Source organism: Taudactylus pleione, unplaced genomic scaffold (genome assembly GCF_031769625.1).
Source record: "Taudactylus pleione unplaced genomic scaffold, aTauple2 ptg001827l, whole genome shotgun sequence".
In the NCBI taxonomy this organism is placed as follows: domain Eukaryota; kingdom Metazoa; phylum Chordata; class Amphibia; order Anura; family Myobatrachidae; genus Taudactylus; species Taudactylus pleione.
This window is the reverse complement of record NW_028286224.1, coordinates 1,378,578-1,403,802: the sequence shown is the minus strand read 5'-3', so window position 1 is coordinate 1,403,802 and position 25,225 is coordinate 1,378,578. Positions and strand designations below refer to the sequence as shown.

Below are 25,225 nucleotides of genomic sequence, written 5' to 3'. Positions count from 1 at the left end.
AGGATTGTGGTGGTGTTGCTCAGAGTGTTTATATTAACAAGGAAAGGATCTTGGGAAACTAGTAAAGACCCTATTGGGGAGCACTCTAATATCAATTAAATACAGATCCAGTTAAAACATATCTTTAATTGTTTATACCTACACTTAATCACCTTTTTATAATGTCTATATTTGTGTTTGTGAGTCTATTTTATTTTTCGTTTGGCAGTTTACAATAAAAGTTATGTTTTTAACTGGATTTGTACTTAATTGCTATTAGAGTGCTGCCCAATAGAGTCTTTTCTGGTTTCCCCAGATCCTTTTCTTCTTAACTTACTGCTTCCCCTCGGAAGTGGTGCTCCTTTCTCCCTTGAAAGTGTTTCTAACCTAAACAGGTTTAAGGAGCTGCAGCTGACACCTTCACATGCTGCCAGTTACAGTGTTTCGGGAGATCCATAACCCTTAGTGGGATGTAGTAATGATCCCGATCGTCAGGATGCTGATTGTCACAATACCATCCTGACCAGTGGCGTATCTATATTTTTTGGGCCCTGAATCTTGGACTGCTAGGGGCCCCTTTGCAACCAGCAACAATTGGGCAACATACAACAAGGTCCAAAGAGCCTTGATGCCCTTGCAAGGATCTTGAGGTCCAAACGGCAGAGATGTACAAACCCTCCAGAGAGTGAGAGACTGTAGATAGATAGATAGATAGATAGATAGATAGATGTATAAACCCCCCAGAGAGTGAGAGACTGTAGATAGATAGATGCAGAAACCCCCCAGAGAGTGAGATGCTGTAGATAGATAGATAGATAGATAGATAGATAGATATAGAAACCCACCAGAAAGTGACTGACTTTAGTTAACTAGATAGATACAGTAGATGCAGAAACCCCCTAGAGAGTGAGAGACTGTAGATAGGTAGATATATGTCGTAACCCCCCAGAGAGTGAGACACTGTAGATAGGTAGTTAGATAGATTGATAGATGTAGAAAATTCCCCCCAGAGAGTGAGACTCTGTAGACAGATAGATAGATGTAGAAATCCCCCTGTGAGAGAGGGAGAGACTGTAGATAGATAGATAGATAGATAGATAGATAGACAGATGTGGAAACTCCCTAGTGAGTGAGAGACTGACTGTAAATAGATATATAGATAAATAGATAGATAGATAGAGAAACCCCCCCAGAGAGAGAGAAAGAAACTGTACTGTAGATAGATCACATACAAAACCAAAACTTACTCACTTCATCTGTAGCATCCCAGCTATTGCTCCTCCTGAGTGTGATCTCTCCCCCATGCTGCATGCTCCCGCCTCTTAAATGCATGCCATCCCTCAGTTAGGTCAGCTTTCAGTTTGTGGTCAGCACTGCAGGGCTGATTTCTGACAGATGGGACAGCACAAATTGAGATGGGAGCATCTAGTGGCACCTGGCAGTACTGCACTCAGCAGTGACACTGAAAGTGGCTCTCTATTCTGTGCCCGGACTTAAAAGCCATCCTCTGGTTAGTGCTGTAGACAGAGTGTCTGCTGGCCAGTACTGATCAAGGGGATTTCTGTGTACTCAGAAACGCCCCCCTACATGCACTAATGTAAAGCATATTCTAAGGTCAATATTAAGTGCTGCAATCCATTGGCTTATGATTCTATCACTAAAATAACCTTATTTTAATAACACACACTTAAAAAAACTACATTGATTTTGTTGAAAAATTCACTCATTCAAAAACAAATTGCTTCAGAGCCTTCCGGGGTCAGGTGCCCTGAAGCTTAAGCTTCATTAGTTTCACAATAGATCCACCTCTGATCCTGACTGTCACTATCCCGACAGATCCCGATCATAAGTATTAGGGTTAGGTTTAGGCACTAGGGGGAGGGTTAGGCTGTGGGAGGGGAGTGTTAGGGCTAGGTTGCGGAATGGGATGGTTAGAGTTAGGCTGCGTGAGACAGTGACGTGCGGTGAGGTCAATGGCTGGGGAGGCACACATGGAGATGGGTCTGAATGCTGGAAGCCTGTCTCCCCCCCTACTCACTGAACCTCTTCCCTCACTACACTAATCTTCAGTGTTCATTGATTCTCCCACCTGCATCACTTTACCTTCTACTACAGTGCACTTCCTGGTCACATGACACATCCAAGGTTTCCGTCAGTGTTCGTGGCACGCCTCTATTAGCTCTCTTTCTGTGCAGCTTACTGCATGTCGTGTGGCCCCGCCCCCAGCTCTGCAAGTAGTGTCTGACTATACAGAAGTGAGGCTGAGCTAGTTCTGCCTCATCTCTTGTCTCCCTGCAGTCCCAGGGAGCTCCACAAAGCTAGTGAGCGTTAACTATAAAAATAATTACAATAAACAGAGAAGATGTTTATAAGTTATAAATATCTTATTCGTATTATTCTAAAAATATTTATATCAAATCTCAGGAGTATGACAGGGGACGCTCTGCCTCTCCTGCCTACCCTGACTGCATGTCCCTGGCGAGAGAGGTGGGTTAGAGTTAGGCTGCGGGAGCGGTGGGTTAGGGTTAGAGGGAGGGTTAGGGTAAGAGTTTAAAATCTTATTTCAAATTTGTTGGGATTCTGATCGTCACCATCCTGACCATTTGGATTTCGTACCCAACCCTTTTGGAAGCATTACTATGGTCATGGCTGCATCAGGATGTGTGAAATGAATAGGTCGCACCCAACCATTCCTGTCCTTCCCCAGCAACAACCCTGACTTGAAACTATATATTACAGTCCCATGGGTTGTAATATTTAACTGTGTGTTCTAGAATTTTATTTATGCTTCATAACTATTTAGGTTGCCAGTTTCTTCTTTTTCTAATTGTGCAGTTTCCACTGTACTGGTATGGTAATAACCTTTGTTGGAAATGATGAGGGATGGCAGTTGAACTATTCTTTGATGGAGCACAGTTATGACTTGTACAGAGTACCTAATAGAAAGACATTATTGGGCCCGGGGACGTACAAGTTTGCAGATCTGCACTCCACATCATCATTTTTTTGCAGCTGTTGTTAGAAATGGAGCCAATGCCTATAGTGACTAGACATTTTCAGTAATAGGCAGAATGTTATATGATCAATTAAACTTGCTTATCAAATAATGTCTTAGCCGACTTGAAAGCTGGATAGCAGAGAAATGCTGAATATTTGTATATGGTGTCAATGGAGCATTTTAATACACATTGATAGAAACAAAAATGATTTCTGCGACAGTGTTCTCATGTCTAGCACATACACATATAAGTAATACATCATGTAATTATTCTACTAAATAACGGACTGATTCAGACTTGTACGTAAACCCGATGGTTTGCGTGCAAGTCCGATGGTGGGTGGACTCAGTGGCGTAAGTTCATCCCATAAGCCTGGAGGGAACTTCTTATTTGGTGCCCCTCTGTCACAGCCGCTGACACTGTATGGAGGAGTGAGACAGAGAGTTGTGGGTGGGGGGGGGGGCACCGGACGTGTCACACTGACAAAGAAGCTGCTGTGGAACAGCAACACCAATGAGTAGGGTCAGGCTATAGATAGACGGAGGTAGCAGCTGATGGTCTGACACGGAGCTCTCCACTAGTGTATGGTGGCTTCTCAGTTGCCAGGAAGAGGTGCCATGTATTGGGTGGCCGTGCCCCCTGCCTGATTCAATCCGATAGTGGGTGCACTGCGAATGTGCAGAACGGGTCCAGCGTCATCTCAAGCAGTGCCCCTTAAGCCGCCCACCTCCCTTCCTGGGGTGGGGCGGCGCTGGCCAGTGTACCCGAAACCAGGGACAAGTCATCCCCGTTTACTGGGAGTGCCGAGGCCAGTGTCTGCGTCTTAAGACGCAGAATTACTAGCCTCAGATGAGACGGCCAAGCTGAGTAGCCTTAGGCTTACTCAGATGGACAATGCAGCAACCATCGCGACCGATGGTCATGATGGTGATCCGATGCTGTGTCTTCGGATGCAGCACTCGGATCTGCGCTGCCGGCAGTAGGCGTCTTTTCTCCTCAGACGCCTCCTACATCATTAGCATATTGACACACAGACGCAGCTGCTGTGTGCATAGCGTACAACTCTGAATCAGGCCAAGTCTGGAAATATTGTGCAGTATGTGAAATAATGGAAAACTGATACATTAGTATGTCATTCTTTTAATTTATAACACGTAACACGTTTTCCAGTACCCTCTATAGAGCACATATATAATAATGCAGTAAAAAAGAAATTAACTATTCTCAAAATATGTGGGGGCACAGCATCTTTAATCTTATATTTATTAACCATTTCTGGGCATAATTCAGAGTTGTAGGTAAACCCTGCATTTTATATGTACATCTCTGATGCTTAGAAATCTGCACAGTATCTCTACTGCGCATGTGCAGGTCTACCCCTGAGACTACGGTTGCAGTGCCCCTAAGCCACAACATGATTAACACGCTGCTGACAGTTGGGGGTGGGACAAGGTGGTGCTGGGCTACATTACCGAAAATAGGGGCATGTCGGGCCCCTTTTCTTTGAGTGCTGAGTCCTGTGTCTGCGTCTTCCATCACAGTTTTACTGGCCCCGGAAGTGTGAACAGTCCGGCGATCCTGAGTAACCTGAGGGTTTCTCAGATGGTCGATGTTCATGCAAGTGATCCGATGTTGCGTCTTTGAACGTAGCAACAGATCACCTAAGACAGCAGAAGGTGTCTATTTACATAAGACGCCTCCAGCAGCATTATCAGATCTTAGCACAGTAGCTGCGCCCAATGACACAGCTACTGTGCTACTACGTTCATTTCTAAATCAGGCCCTCTATCATGTATGTAAGTGCACAACATCTTTCTGGGATGTGCGCAATGGCAACACTTGGTGCCACCATGTGTGGACCCAGATTGAAATTTAGAGGAGATGTATCAAGTTTCCTAGAGTGTGGAGAAGAGGACATGTGGAGAGCTTACCCATGGGAACCAATCAGCTTCTACCTATCATTTTATGGAATGTACTTGATAAATGCTGACTGATTGCTCTGAACAACTTCTCCACTTGTCCTCTCCTCCACTCTTTAGGAGGCTTCATGCATCTGCCCCTTAGCCATGCGTGTAAAATGACACGGGACTGTCTTCATTACATGTGTCACATTTGTAGGCTTTTCAGTTTTTTATTACATTTGTAGAATTCCACCTATAAATGCAAATGAAATATAAACTACTGCTGCCTGGTCTATTAGATATTTCATTCAAAGTATAGACTGAGATTCGATAACAAATTTCCCAGAGGATATATAAATACAGGGAGTTTGTTAGAGGACAGTTTACAGCCAGCGAATACCTCATAAATGCAGGGCAAGGTGAACAATGGGGCATATGGGACTACAGCTCCAGGCCTCCCTTTAAAAACAAGCCCATCATCATGACAGCATGAGGTAGACCAGCCACCCAGCTAGGCACACGTTCAGCCATAAATCATAAGTATTTCCCTTTTCCTCACAAAATGTTAAAAAAATTATACTTTTATGTAATTAGGGAGACATTGGTGCTGATAGTGTATGGGATGTACAGGCCCACATGGCACTGGCCACACCCACACAGCACTGGCCACAGCTAGCAATGGCCCATCGCTGCTACTGTGCCAATATTCCAAATCAATATGGGATTGACTTACATTAATCGATTCAGAAGAATATTGATATGTCCAGTTTATGGGTGTGATATTTTAGGTCATCATTAATCATGTTGACATGCATCAGGTTGACATGAGAATGATGACATGGTCGAAATGTCAACAGTGGCCATGTCGACATTCGTCATGTCTACACTGATGACATGTCGACATTATAGAATGTCAACCTAATGTCCCTGTTGGTCCAGTAGTCACCTACCTGGTCCCTGTAGCTGCTGCAGTTCCAGTGTCTTCAAAATCCTGTGACCGTCAGAGCGATCTGATGGGCAGGCATTCCGGTAAGTATACCTGCTCTATCCCAATTCCCTAATCATCCCCCCTTGTACCGAACCCCCTCCCTCCCCTACAGCCTAAGCTTAATATCATCCTGTAGCCTAACCCAAACCATCCCGGCAATGCATAACCATAACTGTTGGCATTCTGAGAATGTAAACATTACACATGGCGACATTTCAGCTGTTGACATTGTGTACATGCAAACATTCTGAGGATGCCGACAGGGTCACTGTTGACTATGTAACCGGATCCCAAATTATCAATTTGCGATATTGCACATGCACAGTCGCAATCTGTCTGGTGTTGCTGCTCTGACATTCTCTGAGAGACTGAGAGAGCCCAAGTTCTTGGTGCTAGGATAGTCCCAGACAGATGCAGGAAAGTTGGAGTCGATCCACCCGATTTATCACCCGGAATGTATCATATAGGATACCACAACGCACTATGCAAAATATTGATGGTTTCTGATGGGATTTAGACTGGAAGCCGACGGTCTAAATGCCGACCGCCGGCTTCCAGACTTTCTAATCCCGGCGTGGTACTAATAACAAGCGTCGAAAATTCGACACCTGTCATTAACCATACGCCGGAAGACGGACGCCCAGCATACCGAATGAAGGTAAGCCGGGCGAGGACAGCCGCGCGGGGGGGGGGAGGGTTAGGTTTAGGGCTCCCGGGGAGACTTAGGGTTAGGTACCCCCACGGGAGGGTTAGGTTTAGGCTAGGGGAAGGGGGGGTTAGGGTTAGGCACCCCCCCGGGAGACTTAGGTTTAGGCTGCGGGAAGGTGGGGTTAGGTTTAGGCACTAAGAGGGGGGATTAGGCACTTGGGGGGAGGTTAGGGTTAGGCACCCCTAAGGGAGGGTTAGGGGGGGAATTAGGTTAGCGATACTTACCTTAGGTACGATCGGGATCTTCACCCTTGTTGGGCTGCCGCTGTCGGGATTTGAACCGCCGGCCTTTCTGACTATTAGAAATCAATGCCCATCCCTAGTCAGAGCTTCTCTGCTTCACAAAAAAAGGCCTTCGATCATTTTCAGGTCTAGCCCTTAGTCCTGCCCGGTCCAAACTTGCAGTACCCCACCCCTTTTCTACATGGTTTGCAGCATTGGAAACTATTATTATTATCTTTTATTTATAACTAAAGTGTGTTTTGTACATAACCCTATTAGTACAATTGATGACATCTTATTATCTAGTAATCACTGGATCTCATAACTTTGACATTTATGCTGCAAAACAAATGAAAAATTAAAGGTCAACAATATCAAACAATGATCTACTTTTTAACAACCCTAAATATTACTATTGATTACTTACTTGAGAAGAAATATTTGCTGAGCAACATTTTAGTTCTCAAGATATGAAACAAAAACAACTCATTTCACCAAGTTCCTGACTCTGTATAAATTATTCAGAGCTCATCTCTTCCTGCTAATAACATTGTATACTTTTGTGTTTTTGCAATTTACAGCTCTGGAATAACTATTTTCATCTGGCTGTGGGCTTCATCACTCAAGATTCTCTACAGCTTGAGAATTTCTCTCACGACAAGCGCAATGAAATTGTGGACAAGTAGGTGTTGTTTTCTTCCATGAAACATGACGATATTGATGTGACAACATTGGGGCCTATTTAATAACAAGATGCCGCGTCTATGCGCTGTAACTCATACTGACCAGTGAAACTGCCATGGGTAATAGCACATTTGCGCTTTAGGCACTGTGTTTTGAAACAGTTTAAATATTATTAAATTAAAGAAATTGGAAATTGGAACAATTTTTGGAGACTAAAATAACTTTAAAACTCAATTTGATGGTCCTTGATTAAAAATAATACACCAGGACACAATTATTATACCCGGCATTGCAGGTGTTTTTTTCCCATGTCTCCCATCTCTGTCTTCCTGCCTTTCATTTCTAAAACCCAACCCACCCCGCCTGCCGCCGTCTTCCTGTCTCTTATTTCTGTCCCCCTCACACCTCGTCTCCCCATATCTCATCTATGTGCCTCCTCACCCCCATCTCCCTGCCTCTCATTTCTGTCTCCCTAACCTACCCCTCGTACGTTATCTTTTTGCCACTACCTCCTCTTCTCCCTGGCTCTCATCTCTTTCCCACTTACCCTTCCCATCTCCCAATCTCTCATCTCTGTCTCCCTCACCACCCCTGTCTTTTATCTCTGTTCCCCTCACTCCCCCACATCTCTGTCTCTCATCTCTGTCCCCATCACCCCCTATCTCCCTGTCTCTTATCTCTGTTCCCAACCCTTCCCCCCTTTCTTGGGCATGGGTGGACTCTGTTAGGACTGGAATGTTCCCTCCTGTCAGTACCTGCAGCCGACACACCCATTCCCTCACTGGCAGACCACGTTCCCATGGGGGGGGGGGACCACAGCAGGTGTTGAGGTGCTGTCAGGAAGGAACAGTAATGTCCTGGGAGACAGAAGTGAGGCTGTGTCTGGAAGTCTGGCTGGAGCTGTGAGGGGAGGGAAAGTGTGAGGCCTCGCTGCAGTTAGACAAATGCTCTAGGAGATTATATGATAGATTCCTTTTACTTTCTGTTATTCATGTATTTATTTCCTTAAATGTTGAACCATATTGACACAATTCCTAATCCCTAGTAAAATGGTTTGTTCAATCTTTTTTCTTTTCTTTTAATATGGTTACCATCGTACATTTAAAGTGATATTGCACATCATCAGTTTGTAGTTAATGGAATCAGATCAGTACATTATGGTTTATAGCATTTTTGTGCCTTTTCCCATTAAATAAATTGTAAAATGTATATTTTCTATATAGGTATGAAGATATGAGATGCTTAATAGGCTTTGCAATTCGTGACATGTGGTACAAGCTTGGTAAGTATATCGATCAATAGAGAGTTTAATGTATTTGCCAAAATGCTGTGTACAGTACCTAAGCCAAACAGATAAAAGCTAACAGCAAGACCGTAAGATGCAGCGGTAATATAGGCATGCATTGCCGTTTCCCCATAAACTGGTGAGGTTACCATGCCGTCTGACTACTTTGTCCAAATGACATGTAACTATACAGGTCTGCTTTCCCATTATGCCTGTGAGAGAACTGTATGTGTATGGCACAGGGCACCACAAAGTCCAGTTACATCTCTGGGTAAACAGTGTACCCAGAGATGTAACTAGACTTTATGGGCCCTGTGTCAGAAAGAACATTGGCGCCCCCCCGTGCACCTGAAAAAGGGCCATTTCCTCATGGGGAAGGGCCAGGGAAGAGATAGGGGAGACAAGGAGATGCTGGGGATAAAAGAAGAGGAAGCTACAAGTGAGAATGATAATAAACAGGAAAATTGACAGGCCCAAACAGCGCCCCCTGCTCTGCGGTGCCCTGTGCCATGGCACTGGTCGCACTACCCTAGTTACGGCCTGTGTGTACCGGATACAGAGCAAATTGTGTCTGATTTACCTAAATATCAGCACACAGCTACTGTATACGAGATTCTGCTGATTGTTACATCCAGCCACTCTCATTTGTAAAACAGCATCCTTCTTGTAGGGAGATTTCAGCAATTTCTGATTTTCCTGACCAAGCTGACTTATACTGTACTTCTGCTAAGATTCTATTTCAAAATTTCTCTATTATAACAGTTCTGTGAAGCCATCTGACAACACATTGTCAGATTTTCTGCAATGTACAACATTACCAAAAACATAAAATAATGTGCCTGCAGAAAGCTGACAAACGTTATATACATCAGCCTGCAGGCATCCCTTCCATCACTCTAAGTGCTGGGAGCCAGAGGCCCCAGTAGTAATGCTGCAGGAGGATTACAACAGTAACGAATGCCAAAAAATGATAGCACAACCTGATTAGCTATTCCACTGTCATGAATAAACTTCTGTGCTTGACTAACTTTATTTTGTTCAAATCTATTTTAAACTGCAAGAGAAACACCCTTTTTAAGAACAGTAAATAACCTTGCTTCTGTCCTCATAGAGAATATATTAAAACAGCACAAGTTGGGAGCTTTCTAGAGGACAGAGATATGCAATGTGACTAGTGTCTTAGAATGAAAGCTTAATGTAATTGCTCTAGAACATAATTTAGGTTGAGTTTATGCATACTTGCCTACTCTCCTGAGATTCAGAAGTCTCCGTGAGACTTCTGAATCTCAGGTGGCTCTCCCGGATGCTCAGAAGTTTGGGCAAGTCTCCTGGACACAAACCACGGGTGAAGTGGGTAGCGATATGCGCTTATTAGGCAAATCGTGGCCCCACTCCCACTTCAAAATCAAAATCCCGGCAATTGCGGCATTATATAGTGGGGAGTGGGATGGCATCATGCTGCCCACTTGGCTATGCCACACCCCCCACATCGCCAACTTGGCTGCGCCCCTCTCTTCACCCAGGAAGGTGACAACTATGAGTTTATGACATGCAATGGGCCTGATGCTGAGTTGAACACAAATCAGCCATAGGTGCTCCTGCTTTTTGTGAATGTAAATAAATCTATTCAACTGGTACATGTATAATCAATAGTATGGCCTTGGTACAGATTATTTTTCCACATAGTCCCCATACTTGTCTAAGCATTTGTTCCAATGGTACACTAAGGCATATATCCCTGCATAGAAGAAATCAGTGTTAAGTGCCTGAAGCCAAGAAATGACGGCTTGCTGAACTACTGTCAGGCTGGGATTTGTGAGTAAACTCGGACTAGGAGTTGCCATGGGAGTGGGACTAGAGAGGCTGGGATGAAAACTAGGAGGCTTGATATAACTCTTCTTCATTCAGGATGACAATAGGATAAAGTTGCAGTGCTGGGATGTGGAGCAGAACCAGCTATTACAGGATTGCTGGGATGCGGAGTAGTACCAGCTATTTCAGGAATGCTGGGATGAGCAGTACCATCTATTGCAGGAACGCTGGGATGAGCAGTACCAGCTATTGCTGGATCGCTGGGATGAGCAGTACCAGCTATCGCAGTAACGCTGGGATGAGCAGTACAGTTATTGCAGGAATGCTGGGATGAGCAGTACCAACTATTGCATGATGCTGGGATGAGCAGCACCAGCTATTGCAGGAATGCTGGGATGAGCCAGAACTCTTCCCCCCTAGATGACACTAGGATAAAGTTGTAGAGCTGAGATACGGAGCAGAACCAGCTATTACAGGATTCCTGGGGATGCGGACCATTACCAGCTATTACTGGATTGTTGGGATGCGGAGCAGTGCCAGCTGTTGCAGGAAGGCTGGGATGAGCCAGTGAGTGCTGGAGATGGTTATTGCACTGAAGTCGCTGAGCAGAACTCTTGCTATGAAGATTTCCAGTAGAGAGCGCAAAGCACTGGCAATTAGTGAGTGCTCGGGAAGCTTCCTTTATACCCCTGGCTGTTCAAGGTTTGAATCATGAAGTCAGATGATGGCAGATTGGGATTCTATTGGCTGTGAGCTAGTCACCTGATTGGAAACAACATGGCTGCACCCATCTCTGATTTTGGAGGGAACTCAGGCGTGGAGCACACTGTAGGCATGCAGAGAGAATGGTAAGCACTAAAGGACTGGGAACAGTACATCCACATGATCTCTGCAGTTCAGGTCCAGCATATCAGCTGGATTGCATAACTCTGCTTGTAATGATGAGTCTGCAGCTCTAAGAGGCTCACATGTGCACAATCAGTCCAAAAGGGGAATCCAGCAACTAGCAATACAGACACATGCTGCAGCCTGCAGCTAAACAGCTCTCCCAGGCAAACCTGGATATCCTAACCTGCAGAGCGCACAGAGCTTTAGAGATGAGAGAGCATCTGGCACGGTAGTGCGGGACGACGCTGGTTTGTGCCAACTACACCGTTGATTTCAAATCGCCTTCCACCCAGGTGCCTCTTCAAAGGCCCAAAGAGCAGAAAATCACGTGATGTCAGGTCATGGTTGTAGGGAGGATGGTCCAGTACCTCCCAATGGTAGCGCATGCGATTGGATGAGTGTGGCCTGGCGTTATTGTGCAGCAGTACGATGCCTGTTTGCAGCAACTCAGGTTGTTTTCAACTAATTGACCGCCGCTCAATGTGTCACAATAGCGGTCAGTATTCATAGTATATCCCTTGGTGAGGAAATCAACAAGAAGAACAACCTTGTTCCAAAATACGGTCGCCATAACCTTTGGTGCTGATGGAGTTGTTTTGAATTTCATTGAAGGTGGGGATGATGCATGTTTCCATGTTATGGATGCTTGCTTCATCTCCAGTGTCACTTGATGCAACTACGTTTCATTGTGTGTAACAATACGCAGCAGAAACAAATCTCCCTCCTCATGGTACCACGTCAAGTGCACAAGAGACAATCCCATTCTATTCATGGTTTTGTGAACTTCTGTACCCAGCGTGAACACTTTTTCCTGTACCCCAGTTGCTCATGAACAATGTTGTGCACAGTACCCATTGAGATGTTCAGTTCATCAGCAATATCACTAACTCAAATGCGTCCGTCCTCCTGAATCAGACCTACAATGTGGCAGAGATTGTCATCTGTGGTGAGCATGCTTGGCCGGCCAAATCACTGCTCATCTTGAACATCTGTCCTGCCTTTACCAAAGGCAGTGCACCACACCCAAACCTGTTTCCGTGACATGACGTTATCGTCGTACACCTCAACAAGCTGGCAATGAATTTCAGATGCTGATGTGCCCTTTAGACGTAGAAATCTGATCACACTACGCACCTCAATGTTTGACCATGTTTCCTGTCATTTTACAACTGATGTTATGACAGTATGGGCAGAATTCAATTATTTCAACCCCCCTTTGCAACCGATGTAGCTATTTAATTCTTGCTTCTGTCAGGCGCGATCAGCTGCTGGCGCCGGCATCTCAGCTCGCACCCCCCCGAAGGGTGCCCAAATGGCACTTTTCGCTATCACGCTCAGCACTTTGGTCGGGTGTAGTCGATTTATGAGGCTAAACCCAACCTCTTTCGGCACGATTGACGCGAAGATCGGCATCATTTAAATAGCGCCCCGAGATATAGCAGCACTTCACACGCGAGAGTGGGTGTGCTAAAACTATTGAATACCGCCCAATGACTGATATGAGGTGGAGCCTAATGACTGTGAGGGGAATCAGTGGTCTACCTGTTCTGGCCTGGGGGGAAACTAGAATGAAAGAATTAGAGAACTTTACACACGTGAGACGTCTTGTTACCTTACTTATTGATCCACCCTCGTAGTATCAATATTTTCGGACTTATACTGTACACTTTTGATTTTATTAGTGTTTTAGATTTCAAGAAAATTTCAAAAGATCTAGGAGTTGGACTTACACCACTCTGCTCAGCAAAAATTAAGCACACTTCTTCTGCACAGGCCCCCCCCCAAAAAAAACAAGCTGCATATATATGTATATTTCCTTATGGAAAAAAAATGTATTCTCTAAGCACTCTGAGATCTCCTCTAATTTTAACAAATGGTGCCACTATACCACAATTATGCGCTAAAACAAAAAAATTCAAAAAGTTAACATCGAAACATAGAATTTGACGGCAAATAAGAACCACTTGGCTCATCTAGTCTGCCCTTAAATTTATGGCAATCCCACCTCTTTACAGCTTAAATTGGTGAGATTGCCAGAATCAGCTCCGATCGGGCAGTGTTTCCAGCTAAAAGAAAACATGGCCGACAGGGGAGCTGTTGTGAATGCCCACCCGCAGCAACTCCTCCCATAAGCCTTTGTGGAGCAGTCAGTCAATGATATTTGCATTGTTCAGCATATATTGTCTGATGTTGTGTGTGTAATTCTTTTTGTTGTATTCAATAGGTTCTTTCATTTTATTAAGAAATTTATGTGCATGCATGACGGAAACCTAGTACATATGATACTGATGCAGACCTGAACACATCTTGTGATATTTGCAGCTTTGTATATACACTCAATTTTATTATTTGTATGATACTATTTTACACCTGCAAATTTGTGCATTTAAATTGACCATCATCCCATAGGCATATCTAAAGGTGCCTACACACTAGATGATGTGCTCACGATGCGATATCTTGAGCGATTTCCCTTGAACTCTCCCCGGCAGCTCCCCAGCTCTCCAGGACACGATATGGTGCTAAAAAGTGTCCAATATGGCTAAAGATCTATTGTGCACAAACTCTATCTATTGCACAAAATTGTGTATGAGATCGGCAAATCTTGCCTGCAGTAGGCAAGATCTGAAGATGCAATGTATGACCCACGGGTACACGCATCGGCAGCGTGTTCATGAGTGGACACTCACGATTTGGACATATTTTACATGATTTGTCGTTCCGATGCTTCGAAATCGGGCGAAACGTGTAAAATATTGTCTAGCGTGTACGCACCTTAAGAGAGCACACACCACTTACCCTGCACCTACAGGCTACTATACTTACCTCTGCGCTGAGTCTGCCTCCACTGATTGATATCTGTGCTTGCGCAGTGGGGAAATCACCGGGACATGTTCCCAGCGATCTGTGACTGCGCAGTAATCTCTGGCATAGTGCCAGAGTCTGCTCAGAGAATGCGCCAGTGTAAGGGAGGTGCACACGGAGATTGCACATGAGCGCCTTCCTTTGTTAAACCGCCCCTGCATCAGCCCCGCAAAGTGCGCATAGTTGGTGAGAATTTATATTTTATATTTCATGTATCAAAACCTGTTTTAGGATAAAGCAGAGTAACCATTCTTAATATAACTTTTACAGGTAAAATGGAAAGTTGTATGCAGGCTTTTATTATTCATCACATAGAGAAACATGAAACTGCCAATTCATACTGTAACAAACCACAATGAGATCTACTGTACACTGTATCCTGAAAAGTTCACTGTACAGTTTGCGTACTGTCTTGAGGAATTATAATTATTCAGCTATTGACTGTACTTTGCATTTGCTACATCATCTTTACTAATTGCACATTCAGTAGTCCACTTGCTAGAAATGTACCATACACCCACGTAATACAGTAAAACTGCAGGAAAAAAAACAATGAGTAGGGCATAAGCCAATTTCTCATTATCTTTTTGGCAAATGATTGTGCACAAACATGCAGATTGTCGGTGATTGCATTATGTACAGTACAAAAGGTCTAATTTGAAATTCTTTTTTTCACATAAAAAAAAAAGGGAAAGCTGGAGTCTAGCAGTATAGATAACTAAATGCTGGAGAACATGCTGTGTTTTAGAGATAGGGTGTTGGATTCCCAAGATAAAATCCAATATCAGAGCTGAAATGATTTACCCTTTGCGTACTGGAGAGATTAGTATAACTTTTGTTGGTTTTCTACAGAAAATTGTTTAATGAATGTCACTTTGTTTTCTAAGTCTATGGGAGAAGGGCGACGCTAGAGAACATCCTTACATTACTAATTCATTATTGTAGGAATCAAAATATTCATAATTCGGTAATAAATTAATATTTAGAAAAATAATATATTCTATCATTAGCCCGCTAATCAGATTACTGGCCCATGTATGTTTCTGAGAAGTTAGCAAACCCTCTACAGATGTTCCTAAACACCACTGGAGAGAGGATCTCCTGCTATAGATGGGATGTAGTTTTAATCTCTGCTATCGGGATGTCGGAGCTCAATATGCCGGCACCAGTCAGAATCCCGGCACTGGCTTCCCAATCGCCAACATCCCTACTGTATCTTGAGTTCAGATTCCACATCCCATTTAATTACCAAGATTGACGCCCAAAATATTGCATTGCATGCCAGATAAAATCAGCTTTTTTAAGTACACGTGACGGAGTTATTTGAAACTATATGGGCAAGTTTTAAAATGCAAAAATGGTAGCTCCCAAATATTACATTTTAAAAGGAGGCATGTTAACAGATACATAAGACCTCCATTGGTTTATCGCTGATTACCCCCTTAAAACAACCTTACTTAACTGAACTTAACTAATAAATAAAGAGACACAATAACAGCTTGGCTAAAAGGTCACAGCTTTTATTTACTAATTAAATGAATTCACCTAACCCGAGGTGGCCAGGAGACGCTGCATACTCAGTTCCAGCCCTGTAGATGGAGACATACTCAGGATACGACTGAAACATCCCTATTAGAGATGCATTTACACTGCGAAGGCCTCTCCTCCCCCCTGGGCCTAGCCGAATGCTTCTGTATAAAAGCGCCCGGGTCCCCCCGCACAGAGAAGAACAAACTCGCCATATACATAGAGGACCAGCGCCCTCACAAAGCTCTCTTGCACTACAATAAAGCCACTGAGATGCAGCGTTCTCCCACCAATGCTGTGCCTTCCCTAAATAAGGAATACAATTTTGGCATAATGACCAAAAACAGCAGCAAAGGCTTTGGACGGGAGGGTGGGCTCCAGAAGTGAAAAGAGGCTGAACACATGCAAATCCACCACTTGTATACATCCACTTTAAACACACCAGCAATCCACTTATTGGTCAGATAATCAACCACCTGACCAAAAAAAACAGCCAATCAGCAAAAAACCCAGGACTCTTATCTATTCTCAAGCCTAGCACTGCCCCCACTCCTCTGAGCACATCGCAGAGTCACTGGGAGAAGGAAAATGTAGAGCTAAGAGTGGAAATGAACCAGCCTTACCTACTTACATGCCATTTTAAACTATGGATGTTTTAACAATAGCTTTATGCATATATAATTTCACCTTCATTTTGAATGATGACCCAATACATTGTGGAAATTACAGCAGTGACCTGCTCGGAATGTAGTAGAATGTCGACATTGAGAATATCGACACCTGAACTTAGGGTTAGGCTGCAATTCTGTCTACCCCATCTGTGTCACACCTGTTTGTCTGTCCCTCCCCTTTAGATTGTAAAGCTGCCCACCCACATAGCGATATTTTACTGGCCGATTCCGACGCAGTGGAACGACAGATCGTGAAAAATATGCCAAAATTGCGAGGAAATCATGAGACCCCACTCACGATCACGATGCGGTGCACGTCCCCGCTGGTCGCACACATCGCATCGTCAGATCTGCCGTGCTGTAGGGCAGATCTGACAATCTAGGATACAATACACAGTGAAAAGTCTGAATGCAGGAGAGATCGTATGAAGATTGGACACCAAATTGTGTGCAGATCGTGTGGAGATCGAGTGTAGAGCTGCCGGGGAGAGTTTCAAGGGAAATCGTACACGTCGGCTGATAGTGTGCAGATCGCTCTGGGCTTCATTCAGAGCCGTTCGTAAGCGGCCGCTCGTTCGTTCCGAGCGATGTTCGCACATCTGCGCATGCGGACGGATTGTAATACGCATGCGCGAACCAGTCAGTGCGGCCGAAATCATGTGCTCGCTAAATAGCGAATGCCTGCTATTTTGAGTGACAGGAGGAGGCGTTTGTGGGTGGTAACAGGGGAAGGTGCTTGAAAACGGGGAGTGGAGATCAGAAAGCAGGCGTGCCTAAAGGTCAAAACGGGCGTTTTAAGGGTGTGCATAATTAATAAAGCAGCATCATCGACCACGTCACTTGGTTGTTTTATAGTCAGAACTGCTCGCATGATTGCGGTAGGAAAAACCAACCACAAGAATAGCGAGCAGTTCAGACGCCGTTCGATGTACTCGATTAATCTAATAAATAGCGGACATGACGTATGATGCGAGCGGCCAGGGGGCGTTTTTATCAAAAAAACGTCCACATGTTTTGTTCGCTCGTTCAGACATAGAGGCGTGAACAGACCGCAAAGAGCGAACGGTTAATTTAAATAGCCACCCCCTTTTTCTGACCGAGCGAGCGCAAATAGCGTCCGGCTCTGAATCAGACCCTCTGTGTGTGGGTACCTTAAGCTCTTATGAGCAGGGCCCTCTACCCTCTTGAGCTTCTCCTTACTCTACTTTCATCTACTTCTTACTCTCTACTAGGGCACCTAACACTTGGTTGCTTTGCTCTGTTGCTTATCTGGGTGTTATGGTCACAAATGTAGCAATGTATATTATCCATGTCCTTTATTGTATTGTACTGTACTGTACTGTAAGTCACTGTAAAACAACCTATTGTTTATGTACTTTGTAAGGTGCTGCGGAACACTTGTGGCGAAATAAAAATAACTGATAATAATAATAATAATAATAATTAAGGTTAGGGTTAGGCTACAATTAGGGTTAGGCTAAAATATTATTGCCGGCACTCTGAGGGGTAAATTTACTAAAGTGAGAGTTTTTAGAAATGAGTTTTAGAAGATATGTTGCCCATAGCAACAAATCAGATTCTAGCTATTATCTTCTAGAAGGTGCTAGTTAATTGTTAAGTAGAATCTGACTGGTTGCTATGGGCAACATCTCTTCTAAAACTCACTTCTAAAAACTCTCACTTCAGTAAATTTACCCCTGACTCTCAACAATATTTCAGTGTTGATATTGTGAATGTTGACAGGTTAAATGTTAACATTCTGAACATTACGGCATTCAGACAATGTTGACATGAGGGTATCAACATAATGAGTGTCGACATTCTTAATACCAACAGAACATACCACAATAACCTGCCAGAGCATACCACAACCACCTGCCCACAGGCACCTGCATTCTAATTCCAGCACTGTTGTGCACAACGTGTAATGGTTACGCAAGCAGTACATATATCTACATTTATATGGTCAAGTTCAATTGTATTGCTAATTGTACGTGATTGATGACTGTGCCCAATTCTTTGATACACTGGTAGGTATATATATTCAGCAATATGAGTCCTTTAATCATAGTTTTCTCTGGGTCTATATGCTGCCAGGCTCAAATACAGCATAGTGAGCTGCCATGGCGGCAGATGTGTCCTCCCTCATAGGCCAATTTATAAAATAACATTTGTGGAACATTTAGCTGAAACACCCATTTTCGTGGGGTACCCACAAATATTAAGTATTCCCCGAATGTAACATTTAGGAGCTGCTATTCCTGTGTGTGTTTTTTAATACATTTGCGTGAAACCTAATTTTGAATCTCCTCGAATAGCGCCAATAAGAAATTATAATGTTCAAATCTAAAACCATATAATTAATAAATATACCACTCAGGATTCTATTCATCATTGATAAATGGCCCAGTAACACTAGTTTCCGCATATTTTAGTTACCGGGCCATTCATCATCAGGGGTCCGTTAGGACCCCCTGATGTTCAGCAAACTCCGAAAACTAAAAGTTTTCAGAAATTGCTCACGAAAACAATCATCTTCAGACGGCACTTGCTCTCATAGCTCCGCTCCTTCCTATGGGAAGGAGTTCCGGGGATGCAAAGAGGGATCCGAGCGGATCCCTTCGCAGCCTTCTCACAGACTCCCTGGCTGTGCACATGCGTGACCTGTCAAACCGTAACACAGGTGTCCTAAGGCGAGCTAAGCTAGGACAGAAACCTCACGTGGAGCAGAAGGGCAAAAGCTACACAGCTACTTCTGTAAGTAGTAACACAGCTACTTCTGTAAGTAGTAACACAGCTACTTCTGTAAGTAGTAACACAGCTACTTCTGTAAGTAGTAACACAGCTACTTCTGTAAGTAGTAACACAGCTACTTCTGTAAGTAGTAACACAGCTACTTCTGTAAGTAGTAACACAGCTACTTCTGTAAGTAGTAACACAGCTACTTCTGTAAGTAGTAACACAGCTACTTCTGTAAGTAGTAACACAGCTACTTTATGTAAGTAGTAACACAGCTACTTCTGTAAGTAGTAACACAGCTACTTCTGTAAGTAGTAACACAGCTACTTCTGTAAGTAGTAACACAGCTACTTCTGTAGCTGCGATACTAACCGAGGTGACAGCTGCTTTTCGGAGCAGCTGTCCCAGCACCGGAGCAATGATGAATTGCTCCGATGTAGACTATCCCCCGCTGCGAGTTGGATACTTTAGTATCCCTTGCAGCGAGTTCATTACTTAATCATCTGGGGCCATACGGCCTCCGATGATGAATAGGTCCCTTAGTCTCTTACAGTTCTACAGTGTCTCTTATTTAAAGTTAACTTTTTTAATCTCATTTTGATTTTAAAGGTAGGAAAAAATGCATCTGCTATGCATTATAATTATGCATCTTTTCTATTTAATTGCTCTGTATTGATTTCTACACATATTCAGTTCTTTACAATTACTTATGACAAGATGAGGTAATTGGATGCATTAGATTCTATGAGATATGAATTTTTTGCGTTGTCACATTAGACAGGCTATTTTGAAAAATACAGTATTACTCACACACATTAGTAGAATTTTGAAAAATTTAATTTTGCAGCAATCTTCTTTTACATACTGTACAATTAAGCATCAGTTTGTGCATATTACCTGGTTGCTGAGTTTTTAAACTAGCTGTTGTATTTTATTGACATTATTTAATTGTTTAACACCACATTTTTATTGTTATTATTATGATTAATAATAATATTTCATAATTAAAAATAACAATACTAATAATGATACAAAAAATACTGAAATTGCACCTTGATTTCTAAATATCTTACATATGCTACAGTCATACTTAATTTAATGAGTTTTTTCTGTAAAATTTCTGTTGATGCTAAATGTTGGGGTGACTGATAGCAAGTAGAGTAGGACTTATATACTCAATTGTGGTGCCTGCCTTAAACTCTTTGCATACATTAAGCAAATTGGTCCAATTTTCCTAATTTTGTTACCTTTATGATATTTAAATGCAGTCTGATATTCTTAAATTTTCCCTGTTTCATTACTGTTTGTTGTCTGGAGCAGATATACTGTAGGGTTATATTTACTATTGGGCAGTTTGTCGTCGGCTTTGACTGGTGGATTTAAAGAAGCAACACAAATAATTGCTAAACCATGCTGGTTTAGTGTTTATTTCTGTTGCCACTTTAAACTATCGGTCAAAACTGACGATTGTCTGCAGCATTGATAAACCGCCCAATAGTAAATATACCCCACAGACACTCATCTATAAGACCAGCGCTCTCCAACGATTTTCATATTATGGCAAACATCATAATTTGTCTTTTTTCTGTGGCACATCTCTGTATGAATATAAGAAACCAGATGTATTTCAGCTATTTTTTTTTGTATATCTGTGAAACTATATTTCACTAATTATTCCTAGAAAATCTCTATAATATCTTCACATATGTATCTAAACACACAGGTGCGATATCACTTACACTTAATTATCCTTAAGAAGAACCTCATCTAAAATAAAAATGTGACTGCAGGGTAGGGTTTAAAAAATGAAGTTAAGCTGAGTACACACGGTACAATCTGCACAACCGACGATATCGCTGAACGATTTCCCTTGAACCTTTCTGTAGTGCAGGACAAACGATATTGGGTGTACACACTGAAAGATATCTATGATATATGTATCTTTCAGTGAAGTCATCCTGCCACATCTCTGAACATGCAAATTGTGATGAAATCGTCCAAGATGGCCTGCATGTACGGACATAGATATCGTTATCGTCCATGCGGGAACGTGCATCGTTGGTCGTTCATAGGTCGTTCGCAGCATAAAAATTAACGATATGAACGATTTATCGCTGAACAATATCGTTATCGTTCATAAATATCGTACCGTGTGTACGCACCTTTAGTGGGATATTTATAAATTGTTGGGGGGCGATTGAATTCTTACGCAGGAAGGGTGCGAGCAAAAATTTCAGATAAGCGCAACTACAGGGGTAGTCGCCGGACTTCAAACACAGCCTTTGAGATAACAGTTGGGAGCTGATTGGCTGGCACCTTTTCACTTTCTTATCACGTTTCACTCTGTCTCCTAACACTGCTTAGTAAATAGACCCCTATATGTAAAATGATTAAAATCAATACACTAGAAATACAGTGAGTGTAGTAGCTCAGAATTTTAGCGGTACCTGTATATCTGTAATTTTTGTTTGCTTATTTTATACCAGGCCAGAACAAGATCTGCTTTATTCCTGGAATGGTGGGACCAATTCTAGAGATGACACTTATACCTGAGGTCGAATTACGCAAAGCCACAATTCCGATCTTTTTTGATATGATGCTTTGTGAATACTACCATAATAAAGATTTCAGAAAGGTAACATAACAAGAAGTATATGATGTGTATAAATGTGTCCGCTAAATAGCTATTGAATTAATTAAGATTAGTTAAACAAACTTAGCAATTTCTTGTTTAGTAGCTTATCTGGTAGTAGTCACTTGGGCTGGGTACACAGTAGACCGATCCACCGTTAGAGTGGCCGATTGGTAAGCTATACGCACTTACCAATAGGCTGCTCCATATGTCTGGGCTGACATCACAACTGGGCGGGCATTTAAATTTGCTTGCCCAGTTGTGATGTCAGTGTCCGCGGGCCCTGCAGCAAATGTACGGGCAGTTGGGGGGTCGCCCATACCAGGGCCGAAACTAGGATATCTGTCACCCGGTGCAAGGCAGCAAGTTTGCGCCCCCTCCCTTCCTGTACCTGAAGTTTGTCCTTGCTCGTCCATGCGGACGGCTGGCATAAACCCCCTGGCAATTAGCATAAACCCCCCTGGCCAGTAAGGACCTCTAGCATTTGTCTCCTCTTTGGCGGCGGCCATTTTTGGATGGCCATTTTCTGAGTCTGCAGCCCCCAAAGCCACCTTGAGTCAGCTTTTTTCACCCCCTGCAATCTGGCACCCGGTGCACGTGCACCTCTAGCCCCCCCCTAGTTGCGGCCCTGCCCATACACACATGCAGATGCACAAATATATCTGTGTTGGCTGTGCTGCTGGGCCGATCTGATATGTATGTGAACGGCAACGTTCACTCGCTGATGCACTCGCGATATGTCGCTCGCCGGTAGAGCAAGCGATTTATTGACAAATGTGTACCCAGCATAAGTCAGTATTATAACTGATTGCTAAAACTGAAAATAAGGGGCTAATTAAATAGTGGCGTTGTGCAGTCATGATTTTCTGCTCTTATCACTACTATTTTCGGTAACCCAACAGTACATTTTATCCTATGCACCTAGTGGCTGTAAGGAATGGTCTGCAACGTTGGTAGTCGGGAGGTTCTTAATGGGCTGTATGATATAGTCACACAGGAATGTAGGCCAAGGGTCAAGGGAACGTTAAGAAAGAGAAAATATGTGAGGTTAGACCTGTGTGCACCGCACATCCTGCACCCATTATTGATGCTCCACTGGTTATTGGAGCACAATTGCAATGAATATTACATCCCCGCAAGGCCACACTTCCCATTGTATGACATTTGGGGGCATGACCACGTGCCAGCCCCCCGTTTCTATTCACACTGGGGACTTAACCTGCTGCTATGCAGGGCAGTGGTGACAGAGGAACCCCCAACCTTCCTTCACCCCCACCCCCACCTTCAGGAGGTATACAATAGTGGAAACCGGCTGCCTTAATACCGACAGCCGGCTTCCAGACTCTCATATCCCGGCGAGGGTGAAATGCCGGGGGTCTAAATGTAGACGCCTGACATTTCCCTGACGCCGGGCGCTGCGAGCGGACAGCTGCGGGGGGAGGGTTAGGTTTATAGCACCCGGGGGGGACTTAGGGCTAGGCACCCCCCCGGAAGGGTTAGGGTTAGGCTAGGGGGAGGGAGGGTTAGGCACCCCCGGGGGGGACTTAGGGTTAGGCACCCCCCGGGGGACTTAGGTTTAGGTAGCGGGGAAGGGGGGGTTAAGGTTAGGCACTTAGGGGGGGGATTAGGGTTAGGCACTTGGGGGGGAGGTTAGGGTTAGGCACCCCTAAGGAGGGTTAGGGGGTTAGGTTAGTTTATACTTACCTTAGCGACGATCTGGATTTCCAGCGCTGTCGGGCTTCCGCTGCCGGGAACTCTGCTTTTGTCGGCCAGGCGCTGCCGGGAATCGGACGGCGGTATTTCATGCTGATTCCCTTCAGGACACTGCAGGCTGCAAATGTGGGACAGCGGGACAGTACCCCCAAAAAACGGGAATGTCCTGCTGAAATCAGGGTGATTGGGATGATTAAATAGACTCACAAGTTAGAACTAAAGAATTGCAAGATCTTTTAGGTAGTTAGCATTGCAACTCTGCTACCTTTAGTTTACACAATATTACGTTATATAATACTGTTTTCATCATATTTCACTGATACATGGCAAGTATGCCATCTGCTTAGCAAATTATAAGTGTATGCAAAACACGTAAAATCAAGATAGATGCAGAAATAGCATATCAGTATTAGTTTCAATTTAGTATCAGTTTGCATGACAGGTCAAATTGCCCTACATGTCAGTCATACCCCAAATCCCATTCCTCTACATATTATTTTCTTCTGATGAATATCTTCTATATTGTGCTTGTGGCAAACCCTCGTACTTTTCTGCACTGTATGCAAAGGAAATGTTGACACTAGAAGGGTTTTGGATTATGTGCATTCTAATGAAAAGTACAAAGTGAAGATCTCTGATAAATGAAATGCAGTATTGAACCAGTAGAAATCCCACCTAGTATTTACTTAAAGGCCCCAATTCACCTTCCCAGTTTTTAATCAAACAGGTCACTGAAATGTCACTGCATTGAATCAATCATCCACAGTACTAATGCTAAAATCTCTATTAACTTCAGCAAGCAAAAGAACACAGCCAGCCCGGTTCAATTCTTGCTGTGAGAATAAAGAATACAATTAAGTTCTGGTCTATGTTGTCTTTATTGCAATTTAAGATTTCTACCTATTTACAACATGGATTATACAGTACAGACAAGTACATTATGTTAAGGGTTGCAATGAGTTGTCATATAATTAATGACAGCTTTCTGACCATTTGAAATTAAAGAATTAATGTCTTTTATTGATCTGTTCAGTTTAGACTACAAAATGGAAAATGTGGGTGTCCACCTGAACAGCCATCTTGTACACTTATTAACAGCAAAAATCCTGATAGCTTTACCTACACAAAATTACTATGGTACAAAGGTCATAAGGTTTGTTACAGTGATAGATACACAAATAATATAATAATTCTGAGTTTTGGCAGGTGCCTGTCAAAGTGAACTAGGGCCCTGATTCAGAGCCGGACGCTCTGAAAGAGCACTCGCTCTAAATCAGGGCTTTTTTTTTTTTTGGAGCGGCCTCCTGGCTGCTCGCATAGCTGTGTGTGACCACCCACAGCTATTGCGAGCAGCTAGGATGATGGTCGCGATGGTCAAGACCATCGCGACCATCGCGCTTGCAACGAGACCCTTGTGGCAGGGTCTCGTGGCCGCAAGCCCCAGAGAGTTTCTGGTTCTAACAGGATGGGAACGCCTCCGTTTGTGAAGCCACCCCCATGCCACGCCTCGAAAACGGTGCGAGCTGTGGATCAAAATCGACAGCCGCCCCTTTTGGTGTGAGACTCGGAGCGACGGAGCGCCCGTCGCTAGCCGGGTCTCGCACATGCGCAC

The 25,225-nt window shown here is 43.6% G+C and overlaps 1 protein-coding gene across 1 annotated transcript in view; it reads left to right on the top strand.

Annotated features, from left to right (window-relative positions):
* The window catches only part of DOCK2 (dedicator of cytokinesis 2), a 966,148-nt gene that overhangs the window by 733,589 nt on the left and 207,334 nt on the right, over positions 1-25,225 (top strand). The window contains exons 31-33 of the mRNA XM_088465050.1: positions 7,379-7,479; positions 8,705-8,763; positions 21,755-21,903. Of these exons, the coding sequence (XP_088321176.1) occupies positions 7,379-7,479; positions 8,705-8,763; positions 21,755-21,903 (309 nt within the window). The remainder of the gene's footprint in view (positions 1-7,378; positions 7,480-8,704; positions 8,764-21,754; positions 21,904-25,225) is intronic.